The sequence below is a fragment of the Staurois parvus genome, unplaced genomic scaffold (genome assembly GCF_062004578.1).
Source record: "Staurois parvus isolate SC_StPar_1 unplaced genomic scaffold, SC_StPar_1.0 ptg000818l, whole genome shotgun sequence".
Taxonomy (NCBI): Eukaryota; Metazoa; Chordata; class Amphibia; order Anura; family Ranidae; genus Staurois; species Staurois parvus.
The window spans coordinates 11477486-11495181 of NW_028318614.1; the positions used below are offsets into that span (position 1 = coordinate 11477486).

Here is a 17696-nt window from a genome sequence, read left to right on the forward strand (position 1 = left end):
CTATGCTTTTTGATACGTTTTATAATTCTTTTTGCATTGTGCTTTGCGTTTTTACATGTGCATTTTGCTGTGTTTTTATCAGGTTTTTTTTGTTAAAGTGGAAATTGTTTTTGTTGCTGGCCAGAAAAAAAATGCAAAACGTGGCATAAACGCAGTAAAAACACACTACATGCTTTTCAGCAGCTTCTCTATTGAACTCTATTGTAGTAAAAACACTGCTTTTTGCATTTAAAAATGTCCTTTACCCTTTCCAAAAACGCAGCAGCTCCAAAAAGCATAGATGTGAACATGACCCATAGGAAACCATGTTAAATGAATTGTAGTGCGTTTCTGCAAAAAGCACTAAAAACGCATTGGTGTGAGCCAGGGATTAAAGCGGAACTAAAGGTATTTATACTCACCTTCCCTCCAGTGATCCCCATTTCTTGCCGGTGCTGGTATCTTCCTCTGTGTGGTGGTTTTCGGCCATCTTCATTGGTCTGCGCAGAATGGCGTTTCTTCTGCGCATAGACAGGAGTTAGTCATCCTGGCACACAGGGGTGAGCAACTCCGTTCACAAGCCAGGGGACGCTGAGAGCAGGCGGGTAGGGGCATCTTATTGCAGAAGAAACCTTGCAAGTCGCTTCTGCAATGAAGAGCCTGTCTTTTCGCAGTGAATGTCAGGAGAACTTTAGTTCCACTTTAATTGCATGACACAGCTCAACTCCAATCAGATGCAGACAATAGTCCGGTATTGTGACAGCCAGCTGTAGAAAAAATTAGCAGCAGCAAAAGATTTGTCTATACATGTTGTTTAGTGTTGACTGACGAATCTGTTAGATTTTTTTTCTATCAGCCTGTAGACTGAACTAAAGTTGGCCATAGAGGCATCAAATCTGAAAATCGAAAGAGCTGGGTGGAGAATTGTCGGCTGAACAGTGTCTGCATCCAATCAGATGCAGCCACTGTTCAGGTATTCTGACAATGCCATACAATACAACAACAAGGATGGGGGAATTGATAGATTTCTCCAGTTCAGCCTGCAGGTCTGAATGAGAAAAATCTTTTAGTGTATGGCTAGCTTTTGTTTTATGGTGCAAGTTACTGGAGTAAGTGTTCTGTAGAGCTCATGGGACATCGATTGGTTTTACTTTTTGGTCGACACGCAAACATTTTTGGCAGCAAAAGCAACTACGTCAGTCTCCCAACACCAAAAACTGACTGAAGCTGGCTGTAGATGTATTGAATATCGGCCAGTTCAGCAGGGACTGGGCGAGATGTGAACCATCTATGGACAGGCTGGTTCTTCGATCGAATTCAGTACAACCAGTCTGTTGGAATTTTTTTTGCAATCACTGCTGGATTATAGGAAGGCTCCAATAGCGCTGCTGGAGGGACTTCATCATCAACACTCACTGTGTTGATGGGGGAATAGAGTGATTTTCTTTCCTGCAATCCACGGTTGAAAGAAAGAAAATTGCACAATCTATGTCCTGCTTAAGGCTAGGTTCACACCTATGCAGGTTGCATTTGACCCATTTCTGCATTGCGTTTTGTGTTGCATTTAGCATTTTTGATGTTTTTTCTTTTTCTTGTTGTTAGGCAAATTTAAAGCGCATAAAAAACGCATAACAAACGCACTACATGCTTTTCTGCAGCGTTTCCATTGCAGTCTATAGAACCAAAAATGCTACCTTTTGCGTTCAAAAAAGTCCCTGACCCTTTCCAAAAAACGCACTGGGTGAAAACACAGAGATGTGAACCTGTCCCATAGTTAAATGGACTGCACTGCGTTTCTGCAAAACGCTGCAGAAAAGGTTTAGGTGTGAACCTAGGGTAAAGATATCTATAGGTGTATGTCCAGCTGTACTATTTCTTTTTTTTTTTTCTACAGTGTTGCTGTCTGACTTCTTTCAGCCAGTGACAGGGTCACTTTAAATTTATTTCAGTCCAAAAAACTGATCAGAGTTTGCCAATCATCCAAATACATTATGGTAGGTTGTCTTTGTTCGTTCATTGTCACTCCAGGTTGAGAAAGCTGCCTGAAAGTGATTAATATTGTCTGGTTTGACACAATAAATAAATATTATCTATTATATTTTTTATTTCATTAAATATTATTTAAAATAAATGATTATTTATTTAACAGAAAATCCCTACTTGCTCTTCTGCCGATAAAAAGCATAAACAGTAAATATGTTTATGGGGTGAGAATATGGCAGCAGATGGAACAATAGCCTGAATAATATATATCTTTGTGATGTGAAACTCTAATGGAAAGCACACAATACGATGAGATAGGAAGACACGGTGTGCAAAACAAAGCAACACTGATGTATTAAAAGAGGATACATTAAAAAAAATCAATAGAAGAGAGAGAAAATCCCACTCAGCTGTGATTAGAGCATCAGGGAAAATATGTTTGCTGTGATAAAGGGGACTCCCCCAGAGAATGTGTAAGGGAAGGGGGGGGGGGGAGTCAGACAGTGACATATTGTCACCCCCTCCCCTTCCCCAAACACAGGGCCAGGGAGGGTCCAGCTTCCTCTTACCTCATATCATCTCCCCCTGACTTCCCAACACAGGAGGAGGGGGAGAGGGAGCTGGAAACAAAAGGGGGGGAAGGCATCTGCTCAAACTTCCTGAAAAAAAAAAAGGAGAAAGGAGAGCAGGACTACAGAGAGGAGAGGAGATCCACTAATGATCCCAGGGAAGTGACAAAGACAAGACACATTGGGAACTGATCGATTGATCAGAGCTGATAAAGGGAAGGTGTGGTGTGGGAGGTCTGAGGAGGCAGTTCTGCATACAAAGAATAGGGGGAGGACGAAAAGGCATAGGTGAAGACAAAGCTGCACTAGGAGGATGTCTACTTCAATTGTGAGAAGAGACAGCAAGAAGAGCCTACAGAATCTACTAAGGTGAGGAAGGATGGAAAATCAGAGACCACAGTGATCAAATCGCATATCTGATAGACGATTATGACTTTTGGGGACAGCGCTAGGTTATGCCTGCGATTATTTCACCCCCCAGATTCCAAGTCATCATGATCATATCAGTTAAGCCATGATCTTCATCATCGTGATCATATCAAATCATGATCATTCGCCTTATCAAATCTCTTCTTTTTCTCAACACTAACTTCAATTTGTATCTACTAACATTCTCATGATTATTGGTTAATGTTTATTGAAGAACAGCATGCCTGGGATATATGGATGACTCTCTCGGATTGTATGAGGATGAGTGACAGATCAGCCAATGGTCCCCAAAGTTCTTTTAGAATGTTGGCAACTCTGAAGTCAAAGGTGATGATGGAACCCAGCTAATAGTACGCTGTGATACAATGTAAAGTTGAACCGATCGGCGTAGCGGTACGGTGAAATTGTATTTGGTGAAGGACTTGCAATTGATGGGAATGAATGAGCTGGGAGGGCTGTAGCAATGGTGGGAAACATCATGCATGTTGATGAGGAGGAAGGAAGAATCCATGTGGGGGAATGTGGAGAGGATGTGATGGAATGTCAGGCACAAGAGGTGGCAGAATGGAGGAAGTCGAATAGCCAGGTACCAATGTATGTCCTCCACTCCTGTGTGTATAGGTGTCATAGGGAGTATATAGGGGAGGAAAGACTATATTAGAATGGAGTAAAAATTAAGGAAAGCTGATGACACACTGCCACAGTACTGAAAGTACTTCAAAATTGTGTTTGCTTTTAATTTTTGATTTTGAAATTGATGTATTTTCCCAAATGAAAACCCCATTAACGGTTGGAAATTGAAAAATTTCCATTGTGCCCCTTTGTATTTTCATATCACTTGAGTCGTAAACAAACACATCAATTGGGTCGAAACGATTTGACCTCAGTAAAGATTACAAAATGAATGAACGTTCTTAAAGTGAAAATTTTTCAATGATATTCTACTAGTGTATGGCCAGTTTAAGTCCGTTTTTGCTGTTGGGAACTAATTGATGTCCCATGAGTTCTACATAACACTTAACCCTCCGGTAACCTGCATCATAACACAAAAGCTGTAAGATTTTTTTTGTTCAGCCTTCCAGGATGAACCGGAGAAATCTATAGATTCCACCATTCTCTCTGTTGTACTATATGGAGCTGAAGGTGTCGGCTGTCACAATACCTGAACAGTAGCTGCATCTGAGTGGATGCAGCCACTGTTCAGTCGACAATTTTCTGCCTGGCTCCTTTTGATGTTCAGATTGAAGGATGTTCAGTGGGCTCAAATTTTGTCTGGTTTCTTAAAAGAGTGTGGTCGGCTTTAATCCAACTGTAGGAATTAGGATTTAACCCTTCAATAACCTGCACCATAACCCTTTATCTGTAAAACTGGTCATATACCAGTAGAATGTCATCTGAAAATGTTCATTTTATGAAAAATATTTCGATGGTGTCAAATTGACATTCATTTTTGACCATAGTGATCAGAAAAGGAGCAAGATGGAAAATTTATCTCAAACAAAGTTCTAATAGCAAATGGGGATTTTCGTTTGGGAAATTCCATTCATATCAAAATCAAATGGTAAATGCAAGCAACATTTTGAATGACTTTCAATTTAAATCACTTTCATTTTCATTTTTATTCAAGTTTCTGTTGGCAATATTGAATATTATACCCAGATTTTTTGTATGAACGTAATAAAAATCTACCAGTGTATGGCCAGCATTAACCCCTGCAACGCTAAGAATGCAGTACTGTTGCATTGCCATGCATAGTGGCTTGCTACAATGCAAGTGTGTTTCTTGAGCACTTTAGGGGGGAGGGAGGGCATTCAGAATGAATGGTAATATGGTAATGCATGTTATTATTATTATTATTATACAGTATTTATATAGCGCCAATAGTTTGCTCAGCGCTGTACATGTTATGTGGGTTACTGTGTGTGTTGTGGCAATGCATTGATTCCATGAAGTTTACACAAACTTGTGTCCGTTTATACCTACCTCCAATCTGTTCCAGTCTACTAAAAAAAGGAAGGAGATCCATTCCCCTCCATGTAGGTAGATCGGATCAAAGGGCAGTCGAGTGTAAACACACAGCTGGTTCGTTTACACCCGGCCGCCCATAGAGCACAGGGAGCTGCGGCCATGCATAATGGAGCAAACGGCAGCAGGGGTTCAGCGGTCCGATCTCCTGCTGAGCAAAGCAGAGTCCGCCCCATATGAAAGGGACCTTAAGGTTACAGGCAGGGGAACCATAAAGGCTAGTGTTAAGATTAGAAAGATGAGTTAGGCTGACCATATGTAGACTGAAATTCAGCTGATTCAACAGGGACTGGCTGAATTGTGATCCATAAACGCGCAGGCTGGTTGCACACAAATCAATCTATTAATCAACTTGTGTACAATCAGCCTGTTGAGTTTTTCCCGAATGATCAGTGCTGCCAGCTATAGCCGGCAACACTGATCATTATATTCTGATGGAAGGGAAGGCTCCCCACTTTTGTAATACAATACCTCAGTAAGAGGGATTACCCCATTCACATTGAATGTGTGGATGTGGGAATCGAGGTATTTTCTTTTGTTCAACCAACTGGTTGAACGAAAAAGTAATCATAATGTATGGGCTATTAGGGGTGAGTGTAGGGCATTAATGGAGTATTATTATTATTATACAGGATTTGTATAGCTCAGCGCTTTACAATATAACCGGAGACAATACATGACCAATACAGTTCAATACAAGAGGGATAGGAGGGCCCTGCTTCTTGGAGCTTACAATCTATTATGAGTGTTAGTGTTAGGAGATGTGGGTTAAGTAATTTGGTTATAGGCAGAATGAAGGCTAGGCTTAGAGAGAGTGCTAGGGTTAGTATTATGGGATAGGTGTGTGTGTGTGTGTAAGGATATATGTTAGATTGCGGGGAGGTAGTATTTAAGTTACACAGAGGGGTACAGGGATAGTGTAGAGTTAGAGGTAGTGTTGGTGTCACAGGGAGTGTCAGTGGGTTAGTGTGAGTGTTAGGGTTATGTTACAAGAAGGGTCAGTGTAAGTGTTAGGTTTACTGGAAACGTCAGTGCGAGGGTTACAGGAAGGGTTATTATGAAGGAGGGCAATAGAGTGGGGCATCAAACTGTGCACCTGGAGTTCTGTGCTGACGAGCTCCAAATTGCTAATGTATCATGAAATTTGCTGTGTACGTCTACCATGGCACATATGTGATAATGTTGGAATACATTGTTCATGTATTTTTGTACAACTACATCAACATCAGTATTCAGTAGAGATATATTCTTCAGCCAGTAGATGGCAGTGTTTATAAGTTTGTAGCTGCATTTATGGTTAAACTCTATGTCTTTTCTTGATAACAAAGTTCCTGTTTCCTGTGTGTAGTGAAGCAGCAGATAAATACATGTGGACTGTGCACGGTGTGTTCTGTAGGGGTATATACAGAATCTTTAACAGGTTATGGGTTCAACATGATGGTGGTAATAGTACTTGTCACGATTTGCTGTGTATGTATACAGGGGTACACACATGATGGAGGTAATGGTACTTGTCATGATTTGCTGTGTATGTATACCAGGGTACACATATGATGGAGGTAATGGTACTTGTCATGATTTGCTGTGTATGTATACCAGGGTACACACATGATGGAGGTAATGGTACTTGTCACGATTTGCTGTGTATGTATACCAGGGTACACACATGATGGAGGTAATGGTACTTGTCACAATTTGCTCTGTATGTATACCAGGGTACACACATGATGGTGGTAATGGTACTTGTCACGATTTGCTGTGTACGTATACCAGGGTACACACATGATGGAGGTAATGGTACTTGTCATGATTTGCTGTGTACGTATACCAGGGTACACACATGATGGAGGTAATGGTACATGTCATGATTTGCTGTGTACGTATACCAGGGTACACACATGATGGAGGTAATGGTACTTGTCATGATTTGCTGTGTACGTATACCAGGGTACACACATGATGGAGGTAATAGTACTTGTCATGATTTGCTGTGTACGTATACCAGGGTACACACATGATGGAGGTAATAGTACTTGTCACGATTTGCTGTGCTGCATTATTAATAATGTCTGGCGTAGTGCCTGTGATTCAGCAGCCAGTAAACTCAGTTGCTGGAGTGAAGTAAAGTGACACTGTGAGGTCTGTTTATATATCTTTAATCTTTTTGTAAACCCCTAAAGATACAGCCGGTGATAAATGCTTTGGCTACATTCCAGGGATCCTCAGACACTCGGGGTTTGTACGTATACTGTGTGTCACCGCATGTTTGTACTGTTATGTCAGTAATGCAGCCATATGTGTGCGTTTGGCATGCTTTGTGGGTTCTTTTGTTATAATTTATAAGACTTTGCTTTATGGTATAATATAGATGATTAAGGCAAAGTAATCGTATAAAACACTACTTAAACTGGCCATTGATGGATCAAAACTTGGCCGGCTCAGCAGGGACTGGCCAAATCTTTAGCTATCTATGGCCATTTCCAGTCAAGAGGAGTCGACCTAGTGATCAACTCCTTCCGAATGTGTAGATTGGGGAATCCAGTTGATTTTGTTTGTTTTTTTGTTAGCCAGCCAGCTATAAAAAAAAACGAACTTATTTATGGCCAGCTTAAGGCTAGCCATAGACGGGCCGCTTATCGGCCGAATTGTCGGCCGATAAACGAAAAATCGGTCGTTGCTGCTATGGATGTTGCCACTAATGCTTACGGAAAACGGACGTTTTTCGTAGATTTTCCAGCATGACCGATAAAAAGAAACGAGAAGATCTGTGAAAAACGGCCGACAGCATTGCCCCACTTAACGATGTGAATATCGGCCGATGTTTTTGGTCGGACGAAAATTCGGCCGAAAAACGACCCGTCTATGGCCTGCATAAGGGTGGGCAATGTCCACATGTGATGTAATCTCTTTTGAGCACTGATTGCAGCATGCAGGCCATTTAAAGCAGAACTACACCCAACAATTGAATTGCATCCCAGAACAGTTACATTCAAGGCATGCTGTGAACGGTAACCTTTACAGATGCTTGTGATCTCAACCATCAAATGGCTGGCATCATAACTGATAACATGTGCAACACCATGGCAACTGCAGATCAAACAGAAGCTAATGCAGGCCATAGACGGGTCGTTTATCGGCCGAATTTTCGTCCGAACGAAAAATCGGCCGATATTCACACCGTTAGTGGGGCAATGCCGTCTGCCATTTTTCGCGGATCTTCTTGTTTCTTTTTATCGGTCATGCTGGAAAATCCACAGAAAATGGGCATTTTTCGTAAGCATTGGTGGCAGCATCCATGGCAGCAACGACCGATTTTTTGTTTGTCGGCCGACAATTCGGCCTATAAACGGCCCGTCTATGGCCAGCCTTAGATGGCAGATTCCTTGGCTGTAAAGGACGGAGGGTTTAGTTCTACTTTAAAGGTTAATAGCTTGGCTATATAAGTTACGAGCGAGGGGGGCTTGTTATTACGGGTACAAATTGAAAGATCCTGTTTATTACAGAGAGGAACAATAGTGTTAAAGCTGGGTACACACCGAGGTTCTTTCATTCAACCAGCAGGTAGAATAAAAAGAGAATTACAGATCCATGCATCAATTCAAGTAGCATGGAAGCTGGGATCTCTACTGCTGTGCTATTCTATTCTGACAAGGGGACTCCACCCCCTCCCGCAAGAATACAATGATCAGTGCTTGCAGCCATTGGCTGCATGCACTAATTGAATGCTGGTTTTTCAGCACAGTGGGTGGAGTCCCCTTGTCAGAATACAATAGCACAGCAGTAGAGATCCCAACTTCCATGCTACTTGAAGCCTGTTCCTCAGAAAGCGGTCGTTAGACCAGCTTCTGTTGAATAGACACATGGACTGAAAGTTAACCCGTGTGTACCAGGCTTTAGGGACAGATTTTCTAAACTGCTTAATTGTTTGAGTCTCCTGAGAGCAGTCAAAAGGACTTTAGACATGAGCTTTGAGCTGGACATGGACGGACACCCCACTTTTTTGTTTTAGAAAGGAGGGGGAAGGAGGAGCAAGGTGTGGACTGCACATTGTCAAAATCAAACCATGGTGCTTTATTCCATGTTTCAGGCTTCAGAAACACAGTCCCTGCCTAGACCTCACCCCTTTGACGCATTTAACCCCAATTGGCCTACTTCTACAATTAAGCCCAGGCGGGGTGGAACGCAGCAGCAACATTGAATAAAGCACCATGGTTTGATTTTGACAGCGCGAGGCTCTGCCTTGACTTTTTGCTACATAAGAGCTGTGAGAGCCAGCACCTGAGGCAACAATGGGACCAGCTTACCAGAGCTTTAAAGAGGACCTTCAGTGTAACCCCCCCCCCCACACACATTTTCCTTTTGTCTGCCCCTGCCTAGCTGGTGTTCTAAGCACAGTTCAGATACACACCCAGCCACCAGATCCAGCGTTGTCCAGTTGACATCCTTTTGTCAACAGACACCGCTGGGTCCTGGGCCGCCATCTTGCTTGTGACATCATCAAGACACCTTACGGCTTTTCCTGGTTCTCATAACGCGCATTAAGGGGCAGGGGGCCATGCTGTTGTTTAAAAAAAAAAAAAAAAAAAAAAAAAAGGTAAATAAAAAAACAAACAAATACCACCCAATTATTGTAGAGGAGGAAAGGAGGGGTGGAGAGGAGGGAAGTTGCTGTAGAGCAGGGATGTCAAACTGGTGGCCCTCCAGTTGTTGCGAAACTACAAGTACCATCATGCTTGGGAGTCATGCTTGTAACTGTCAATCTTGCAATGCCTCATGGGACTTTTAGTTTGGCAACAGCTGGAGGGCCACCAGTTTGACACCCCTGCTCTACAGCAACTTCCCTCCTCTCCACCCCTCCTTCCCTCTTCTACAAGAATTGGGGGGTGTTTTTTCATACTTTTATTATAGACTGGTAAAGGCTTGAACTGACACCTCAAGGACATAGGAAGAAAGGCTTGGACAGATAGTTCCACATTCAGCTCCTCTGCAGGAACAGTAGCAGTCAGACACATTTCTAAAACCAGTCCAGTTGACTGTAGCTTGATCAATTGGACAGCCAAGCTTTTCTCATGTTTATGAATATCTGGTGCTGGTTTGCAGAATACATGGTCTGTTTATTTAGAAAATTCCCATAACCATTTCTGAGCACTTTCTAAGCTTATTAGGGATGAATGTAGTGATTATAGCAAAATTATTTTAATTCTTCTTTATGTAGAGAGTGTGACTTTTTTTTTAGATTGTTTTAACTGGAATGTGTTTTAGAGTAGTTTAGTTTATTTTCTGTTTTTGTGTATTTCATCTTTGGCTAACTGATTTTCCCAGACGTTTGCACTAAAATACAAGTCAAATTTTAGGCACTGAGTGCAATAGAAATTTCAGTTTTGGTAGGAAACTCCCCAAGGGTTAAATATTTCTAAAGGGATGCAGCTTTTCTCATTAGAATGCTGAGCGTTTACCAGCTGATTATAATGAACTAGTCCCTCCCATTCAGAATCTGACTGCAATCTGTCCGGTGAAACAAACAGCTATTTATTCAGAGCAGCAAAAGGTATCAAGTTTGTTAAAATCCTTTCAACGTACATTAATCACCCAGAGGGGGTTGAAAAGTTGTAATCTATAAAAAAAAAGACGGAAAGTATACACCTTTTCTGAGGCCCACACCCCAAACACTGTTGTGATCACAAGAACGGGTACCCTGAAGTCAACCCCTTTGGGCCCCCCACAGCTCTCACCGCCTCCTCCTTCTGACCTTCTATTACTCCAGGAAACATGGGTGACATGAGGTCAAAGGGAGGATCCAGTGAGAGATGCAGAGGATCTGAGAGGTCAGCACTCCCTGAAGTCCAGTTCTAGCAATCAGAGAGGGGTTCGGAGGCATGACCACTGGGAAAGCTGAGTATGTATTGGCTTCTTTCACAAATAGCTTTCTGCAACAGCATCTATTTAAAGCACATTCCACCTATTAATTGTGTCCCTGTTAACTCCAAAATGGCAATATTTTTGCAAAATCTGTGGCTGTGTCCATGCAACTGCTATATCTTCATAGATGTGAATGAGCTACCTGGTGGCTCCAGCCACATAAACGCATGGCCCATTCACAGACTGTATGCCTGTGTGAATGAGGCATAAAGAGTAAAATATGTTAAGCCTTGCATGTACATTTTACATCTGTAATTGTTATTATTGGATGTGTTTCTTTGTATGGAGCAGGTTTAGGGTTGGTAGATGTGAATGGGCTACAGGGTGAACATGCATCACCTGGTGGCTCCAGCCACATAAACGCATGGCCCATTCACAGACTATATGCCTTTGTGAATGAGGCCTAAAGAGTACAATATGTTAAGCCGTGCATGTACATTTTACATCTGTAATTGTTATTATTGGATGTGTTTCTTTGTATGGAGCAGGTTTAGGGTTGGTAGATGTGAATGGGCTACAGGGTGAACATGCATCACCTGGTGGCTCCAGCCACATAAACGCATGGCCCATTCACAGACTATATGCCTTTGTGAATGAGGCCTAAAGAGTACAATATGTTAAGCTGTGCATGTACATTTTACATCTGTAATTGTTATTATTGGATGTGTTTCTTTGTATGGAGCAGATTTAGGGTTGGTACCCCTTTTACATAAAAGCACACTTCTGCGTGTTGTACTCCGGCCAGTATACTTGCAGCATAATGCTGTGAATCCAAGTCCTGGAGGGGTTATATGGTTACGTGTCAGTTCTTCTGTTTTTCATTCACACCCCTTAACAACAGAGGATGAATCAGCCTGCTGAATCTGCAGAGTATTACACCCTCATCTGCTCTGTGACCAGCTCAGAGCATCATTAATTTCTTCACAGCTTTGGCTTATTCCGCTTTATCTCTCAACAAGCCACTGTTAAGTATTACATCCTTTACAAACACCATGCCAAGTTTTGACGGCATGCATGAAAGGTCAGCTGCTGGCATGTGTCCACCAGACCTCCGGATGATAATGTTAAATGGAGCAGCTAGACCTGAAGCTTAAAGAACCAGTAAGTTTACAATGCTAACTAAAGTCTGTTCCAACCCAAGAACAGAAATGTAATTTATTGTAGCATACCAGTGCTTCAATGTTGGGGCTGCATTATTATTATTATTTTTTTAATCCAGCTTTATTTCTATATTTTTACTTGGCAATCCTATTAGTAACATACGTCCTGTTCTATGGCGGGCAGCCCAGTGACTAAATGGTTAGCACTTCCACCTGGCAGTAATAGGGTCGTTGGTTCAAATCCCAACCACTGCACCACCTGCCTGGAGTTTGCATGTTCTCCCTGTGTCTGCATGGGTTTCCTCCAGGTACACCAGCTTCCTTCCACACTCCAAAGACTTGGTTCTGTTCTTGGACCTCTCCTATTCTTAATCTACACCACCTCCCTGGGTCAGCTGACAGCCTCCCATGGCTTTCAATAGCATTTCTACGCTGACGACACCCAAATCTATCTCTCTACCCCTCAGCTCACAACATCAGTCTCCTCACTCACCACTAACTTACTGGCCGACATATCCGTCTGGATGTCACACCATTTCCTCAAACTCAATCTATCCATAACCAGTCTCCTAATATTTCCTCCTCCAAATGCCCCTTCCCCTGGCTTCTCTGTCAAGATCAATGGCACAACCATCAACCCATCCCCGCATGCCAGGGTGCTAGGAGTAATCCTGGACTCCGAACTCTTCTTTCAGCCCCACATCCAATCACTTTCCAAAGCTTGCCGTCTCAACCCCACAACATCTCCAGAATACGCCCCTTCCTAACCAATGACAAAGCTCCTAATTCACTCCCAGGTTCACTCACCTCGACTACTGCAACTCCCCTCTCATTGGCTTACCTTTACATAGGCTATCCCCCCTCCAGTCCATCATGAATGCTGCTGCCAGACTCATCCACCTTACCAACCGTTTAGTGCCTGCCACCCCTCTCTGAAAATCCCTGCACTGGCTGCCGCTCACCCAACAATTAAAATTCAAAATGCTAACAACAACTTACAAAGCCATCCACAACTCAGCCCCCAGCTACATCACTAACCTAGTCTCAAAATACTAACCAAATGGCTTTCTTAATTCCTCCCAAGACCTCCTGCTCTCTAGTTCCCTTGTCACCTCCTCCCATGCTTGCCTGTAGAACTTCTCTTGAGCCTCTCTCATTCTATGGAAATCCCTACCCCAATCTGTCCGACTATCTCCTACTCTGTCCACTTTTAGGTGATCCCTGAAAACTTTTCAAAGAAGCCTATCCTGCCTCCTAACAACTGTACGTGTATTTTCTCCATCAGCTCATACTCCACAATTATTACCTTTTTGGTATCACTTTACCCTCCCCTTTTAGATTGTAAGCTCTAACGAGCAGGACCCTCTGATTCTTCCTGTATTCAATTGTATTGTAATTGCACTGTTTGCCCTCACATTGTGAAGCGCTGTGCAAACTGTTGGCACTATATAAATCCTGTATAATAAAAACAACAATAATAATCTAAAGGACATTGCCCATTCAAATCGTAGTGTATGTGGCCCAAGTTATAAATAGCCCATTTTTACTAGATATGTCACATCTGGTATAGAATGAACCATCCAGGGCTATCCTAGTGGGAGGGAAGCTAACAATTACTTTCAACCATCATTATCACTCGTTATGGGACACCTTGTCTGGGAAATCTCTGTACAATGGGCATACCTTACCTTTTTTTCTAACTGAGAAGAGGAAAGGAAGTAATTGACCATACCTAACCCCCCTCTATCCATCTTCCATGACACATAGTGGTGTGTTTCAGGATGGGCTGATATATCTATTGTTCTCAAGGAGATACCTTATCAGCCTAGTTTCAATCATTTAGTCTACTAATTCCATGAAATGAATGCCCTGTATTGTTAATCTATTATTTCCAGTTATTTATATAGCACCAACATATGACACATCACAGTACAAATTGCTTACAAAGCAAGTGAGAAGTACAAAATTATGTTGAAAGGTTACAGTGTTTTAGCTGTAAGCTTCCTTTACAAAGTTGTTGGGTGAATAGTAGAACATGACTGTCAGTAGGATTTGGGTACACAGTGAGCTGTGCACATAGAAACTCAAAGGGAATACTGTGCCCATTAGGAGCTAATAGTTACATGTGCAAACTGTATCATTACGTGAATACCGCTCAACCCCTGGATGTGATGGTCAGGGGTCAGCAGGATGCAGATGCGTGAGAACTCGCATGTGTACGATGCCAGAAGACTCAGATATCTGGGAGTGGACAGGGTGTGCAGGGACACAGCAGCCAATGTCACTGCTGCTCTGCTGCCAGTCTTCATTCACTGATAACACACCCTTCTGGGGATGTTAAAAAGGCCAGATACAGGTGGGAGGTTCACTTTTGGATTTCCTTCTGAAAAAAAAAAAATACAGCAATATAAATGAGTAATATTAAAGTGACCCTTGGTATGAGAATAAATAAAATGTGTTCGTAGCCACTGTTTTATTTACCGGTATTTATTTCAGGTATTTATATAGCGCCATCAATTCTGTGCTTTACATACTGTACATTCACATCAATCCCTGTCCTCAAGGAGCTTACAATCTAGACTCATGATTTTTGCTGATTGGAGAGCTTTAAAGCGGAGCTCCAGTCCCCAAAATATATTTTTTTTACAAGCAGATCAACTATTTCCTTTACATTAGCATTAACAATTGGATATAGTAATTCATAATAGCATTGTAATTACTTTAAAATAAGTTAAACTTTACCAGGATCTCGGGAGCAGGCAGGAGCCATGATAGCTGTGGGCAACTGAAGCCTGCAGGTCTTTACTTCCTGGAATTGGTGCTGCTGGCTATCCCAGCATGCACCACTCGATCTCGTGCCTGCGTAGTACATGACCGTAACTAAACCACAGAAAGTTAACCCATCAACAGTACTGTAATGAAACCAACGAAAAAATTCCTCCTGTGCTTATTTGGAGTGATCAGTGTGTACTACAGTGGCCAACACTCTAGCTAACACCTTTCAAGCTTTTTTTTTTCAGTGTGTGATGACGTGAAACGGGGCGGTAACGCGTTTCGAAGCGTAGCTTCTTTTTCAGACCTCTGAAGCGTAGCTTCTTCTTCAGAGGTCTGAAGAAGAAGTTACACTTCGAAAAGCCTACCGCCCCTTGTTTCACATCATCACGCACCGACGTCTGACGTCACGTCCTCTCCAGCGCCATTTGCGTTCCAGGCTGGTTCCATCATCGTGGCTGGCCGCTTCCTGAGCCTCAGAGGACCTGCTCTCAGCCACCATCCGGATGCCCAGACTTGCTGTGCCGCATACCGGCTCCTGGATCCTTCAGGACCCCGTACGAGGGTGACATGCCTTTTATCAACTTATGTCTAGTGAGTTGCTAATAATTTTACCTTGCAATAAATTACTAATATGCTGCACTTAGTTTGGCGCCCCTATTTTCTCTTAGGGAATGAGAGCCTCCACCACTGACAACTTTTAGCCTTCAGGAAAGATCATATAGTAGCTGAGCAGTCTTCTTATATAGTGTTCTTGTATTCTCTTATGTATGGCAGATTGACCACTCAGTGGAGTGTGGAAGACGAGGAGGAAGCAGCACGGGAACGTCGTAGAAGAGAGAGACAGCAGCATCTGGGCAGTGAAGGACAGTCTCCAGACGACCTGGATGATGAGAACTGCATGCAGACAGATAACCAGTAAGAATGTGCACAAAATTCACTCCCTGTTCCCTACATACCCGTCACCCATGCATGATCCCCTAGTAACGCTCTTCGTTGGGCACACATCTCAAAGAACTTACCAAACTTATCTGATGGGTGCTGTCCTCACTGTATCACCAGGTGCAGACTAAGGCTTATGCAAGTGGAAGGATGCATGGTTCAGAAGTATGGAGAAGGCGTACGTAGGTCTACAGACAGGAAGGAGAGGGACTTTCCAACTGCAACACAGACAGAAATAAAAATGCTTTTTATAGTAGAGTAAGGGGAGGCTAGAACAACTGTCAGATATTTATTTCTGTCTTTTTTTCCTTTTTCAGATTCTCCCTGTCCGGTGAAACTGTTGTCATCTGGGCAAGAAGTCAGGGTATATTTCCCTATTGGTGTCAGGGATAGCAGTAAAAATTTTACAGGAGTTCTACTCCTTCCCTACACTAACCAAAACTAGAAACAACATTTTTGGCTTGAAATTCACTTTAAAGTCATATTAAAGGCTCATGGCCCCTCCTTCCTGCTGAGTGCCCCCAGAGCAAGCAGCTTGCTATGGAGGCACCCAAGCAGGCTCATACCCAAGCCGCTGCTCTGAGTGTCTATTCATACTCCTTTCTCTCTTTATTGACTCACAGACTGTGATAGAGAGCGCAGTGGGAGCCAATGGCGGCTTTTGGCTTGTAGTTCTCAATGAGTTAATTGATTCTTCCTGTCAGTGTATCTGCTTGTCTGTACATCCAGTACAAGCAAGCAGATATACTGACAGGTCTGCAGGAGACCTGCATGGTACCAGCGATTTGCTGATCGCTGGTGCAATGCTTTACAGGCTCCTGCAACGAAAAATAATAAATGCACTTTTTTTTTTTTACCTGCAAAAAAATGTACATTTATTATTTTGGTCAAAAGGTGAAATTATCCTTTAATCAGAAGGTATACTGTAGTCAATCCAAAGATATAGTCAATCCAAATTTTTTTCTTGAGGATGGTATCAAGGGATCAAAATTGTTACGTGATTAGAGGTTTTGTGGACCTACTATGTGACCCTCATCCTATTTGAAGCATATGTCAAGGCAAAATAAAAACACATATGCAGTACATGCAATATATCCACATTTTCTCATGTTTTATCACTTTAACGACTCTGTAAATACAGAAAAGTACCAGTTGATTTGCCAAAAATTCACTAAGTTCTTAATTTCCCTTTGTATTGGCAGCTCAGTGGGCTAGCATTTCAGACCTCACAGTGGAATCCTTTGTGGGGTGGAAGAAATTGGGCGCCAGTCTCTTTAGAAACTATGAAAACTGATTGGTGTCAGCCCTGCCCATTTTCTTTTACTGAACTACTCAACCACTCTCCGTCTTCTTATCTGCAGCATAGGGATCAGTTGACTTGTAGTCCAAGAGCGGAACTGGGAGGGCTAAATAGTCTCTTTGATATAACACAGGCAGAGAGCACAGAACAGATCTGCATTTCTGACAAGATCAACAGGTAGTTTTTGCACTAGTAAAACTGTGATAAAATGCATTACTATTATATATTTATCAGCCCATGGTTAGGGTTTACATACACCCAGCCTAGTTAAGCTGGCCATACATGGATCAAAATTTATCTGGTTCAACAGAGATCGGCCGAATTTTGATCCACGTATGATCGATCAGGAAAAAAGCCTGTGGGGTTTTCCTGATTGATCCATGCCGCTGGCCATTGCCAGCAGTACTGATCAGTGTATTTTGACAGGAGAGAAGTCTCCCTGCTGCCAGAATACAATAACTCGGTGAGAAGGATTCCCCTATCCACATTGAGTGCGGGCGGCGTGCCATTAGAACTAATGGCACCTGCCCGCGTGTCTGCATTTCTCTGTGCGGGTGGTGTGGCTGCACGGATTTTCGTGCAGATCCACAGCGGCACCACCCGCACAGATGTGAACCTAGCCTTAAAGCTGGCCATACACCAGTAGAATTTTGTACAAAAATGTTGCTTTTCAAAATG

At 42.6% G+C, this 17696-nt stretch overlaps 1 protein-coding gene across 3 annotated transcripts in view; it reads left to right on the forward strand.

The window, feature by feature from the left end:
* LSP1 (lymphocyte specific protein 1) overlaps nucleotides 1-17696 on the forward strand; it is a 156757-nt gene that overhangs the window by 51668 nt on the left and 87393 nt on the right. For 2 of the 3 annotated variants that reach the window (XM_089655069.1, XM_089655068.1), the window contains exon 2: nucleotides 15554-15694. In XM_089655069.1, coding sequence (XP_089511195.1) covers nucleotides 15554-15694 — 141 coding nt within the window. Of the gene's footprint in view, nucleotides 1-2611; nucleotides 2901-15553; nucleotides 15695-17696 lie in introns of those variants that run through there. The other variant, XM_089655070.1, reaches the window with a different exon arrangement.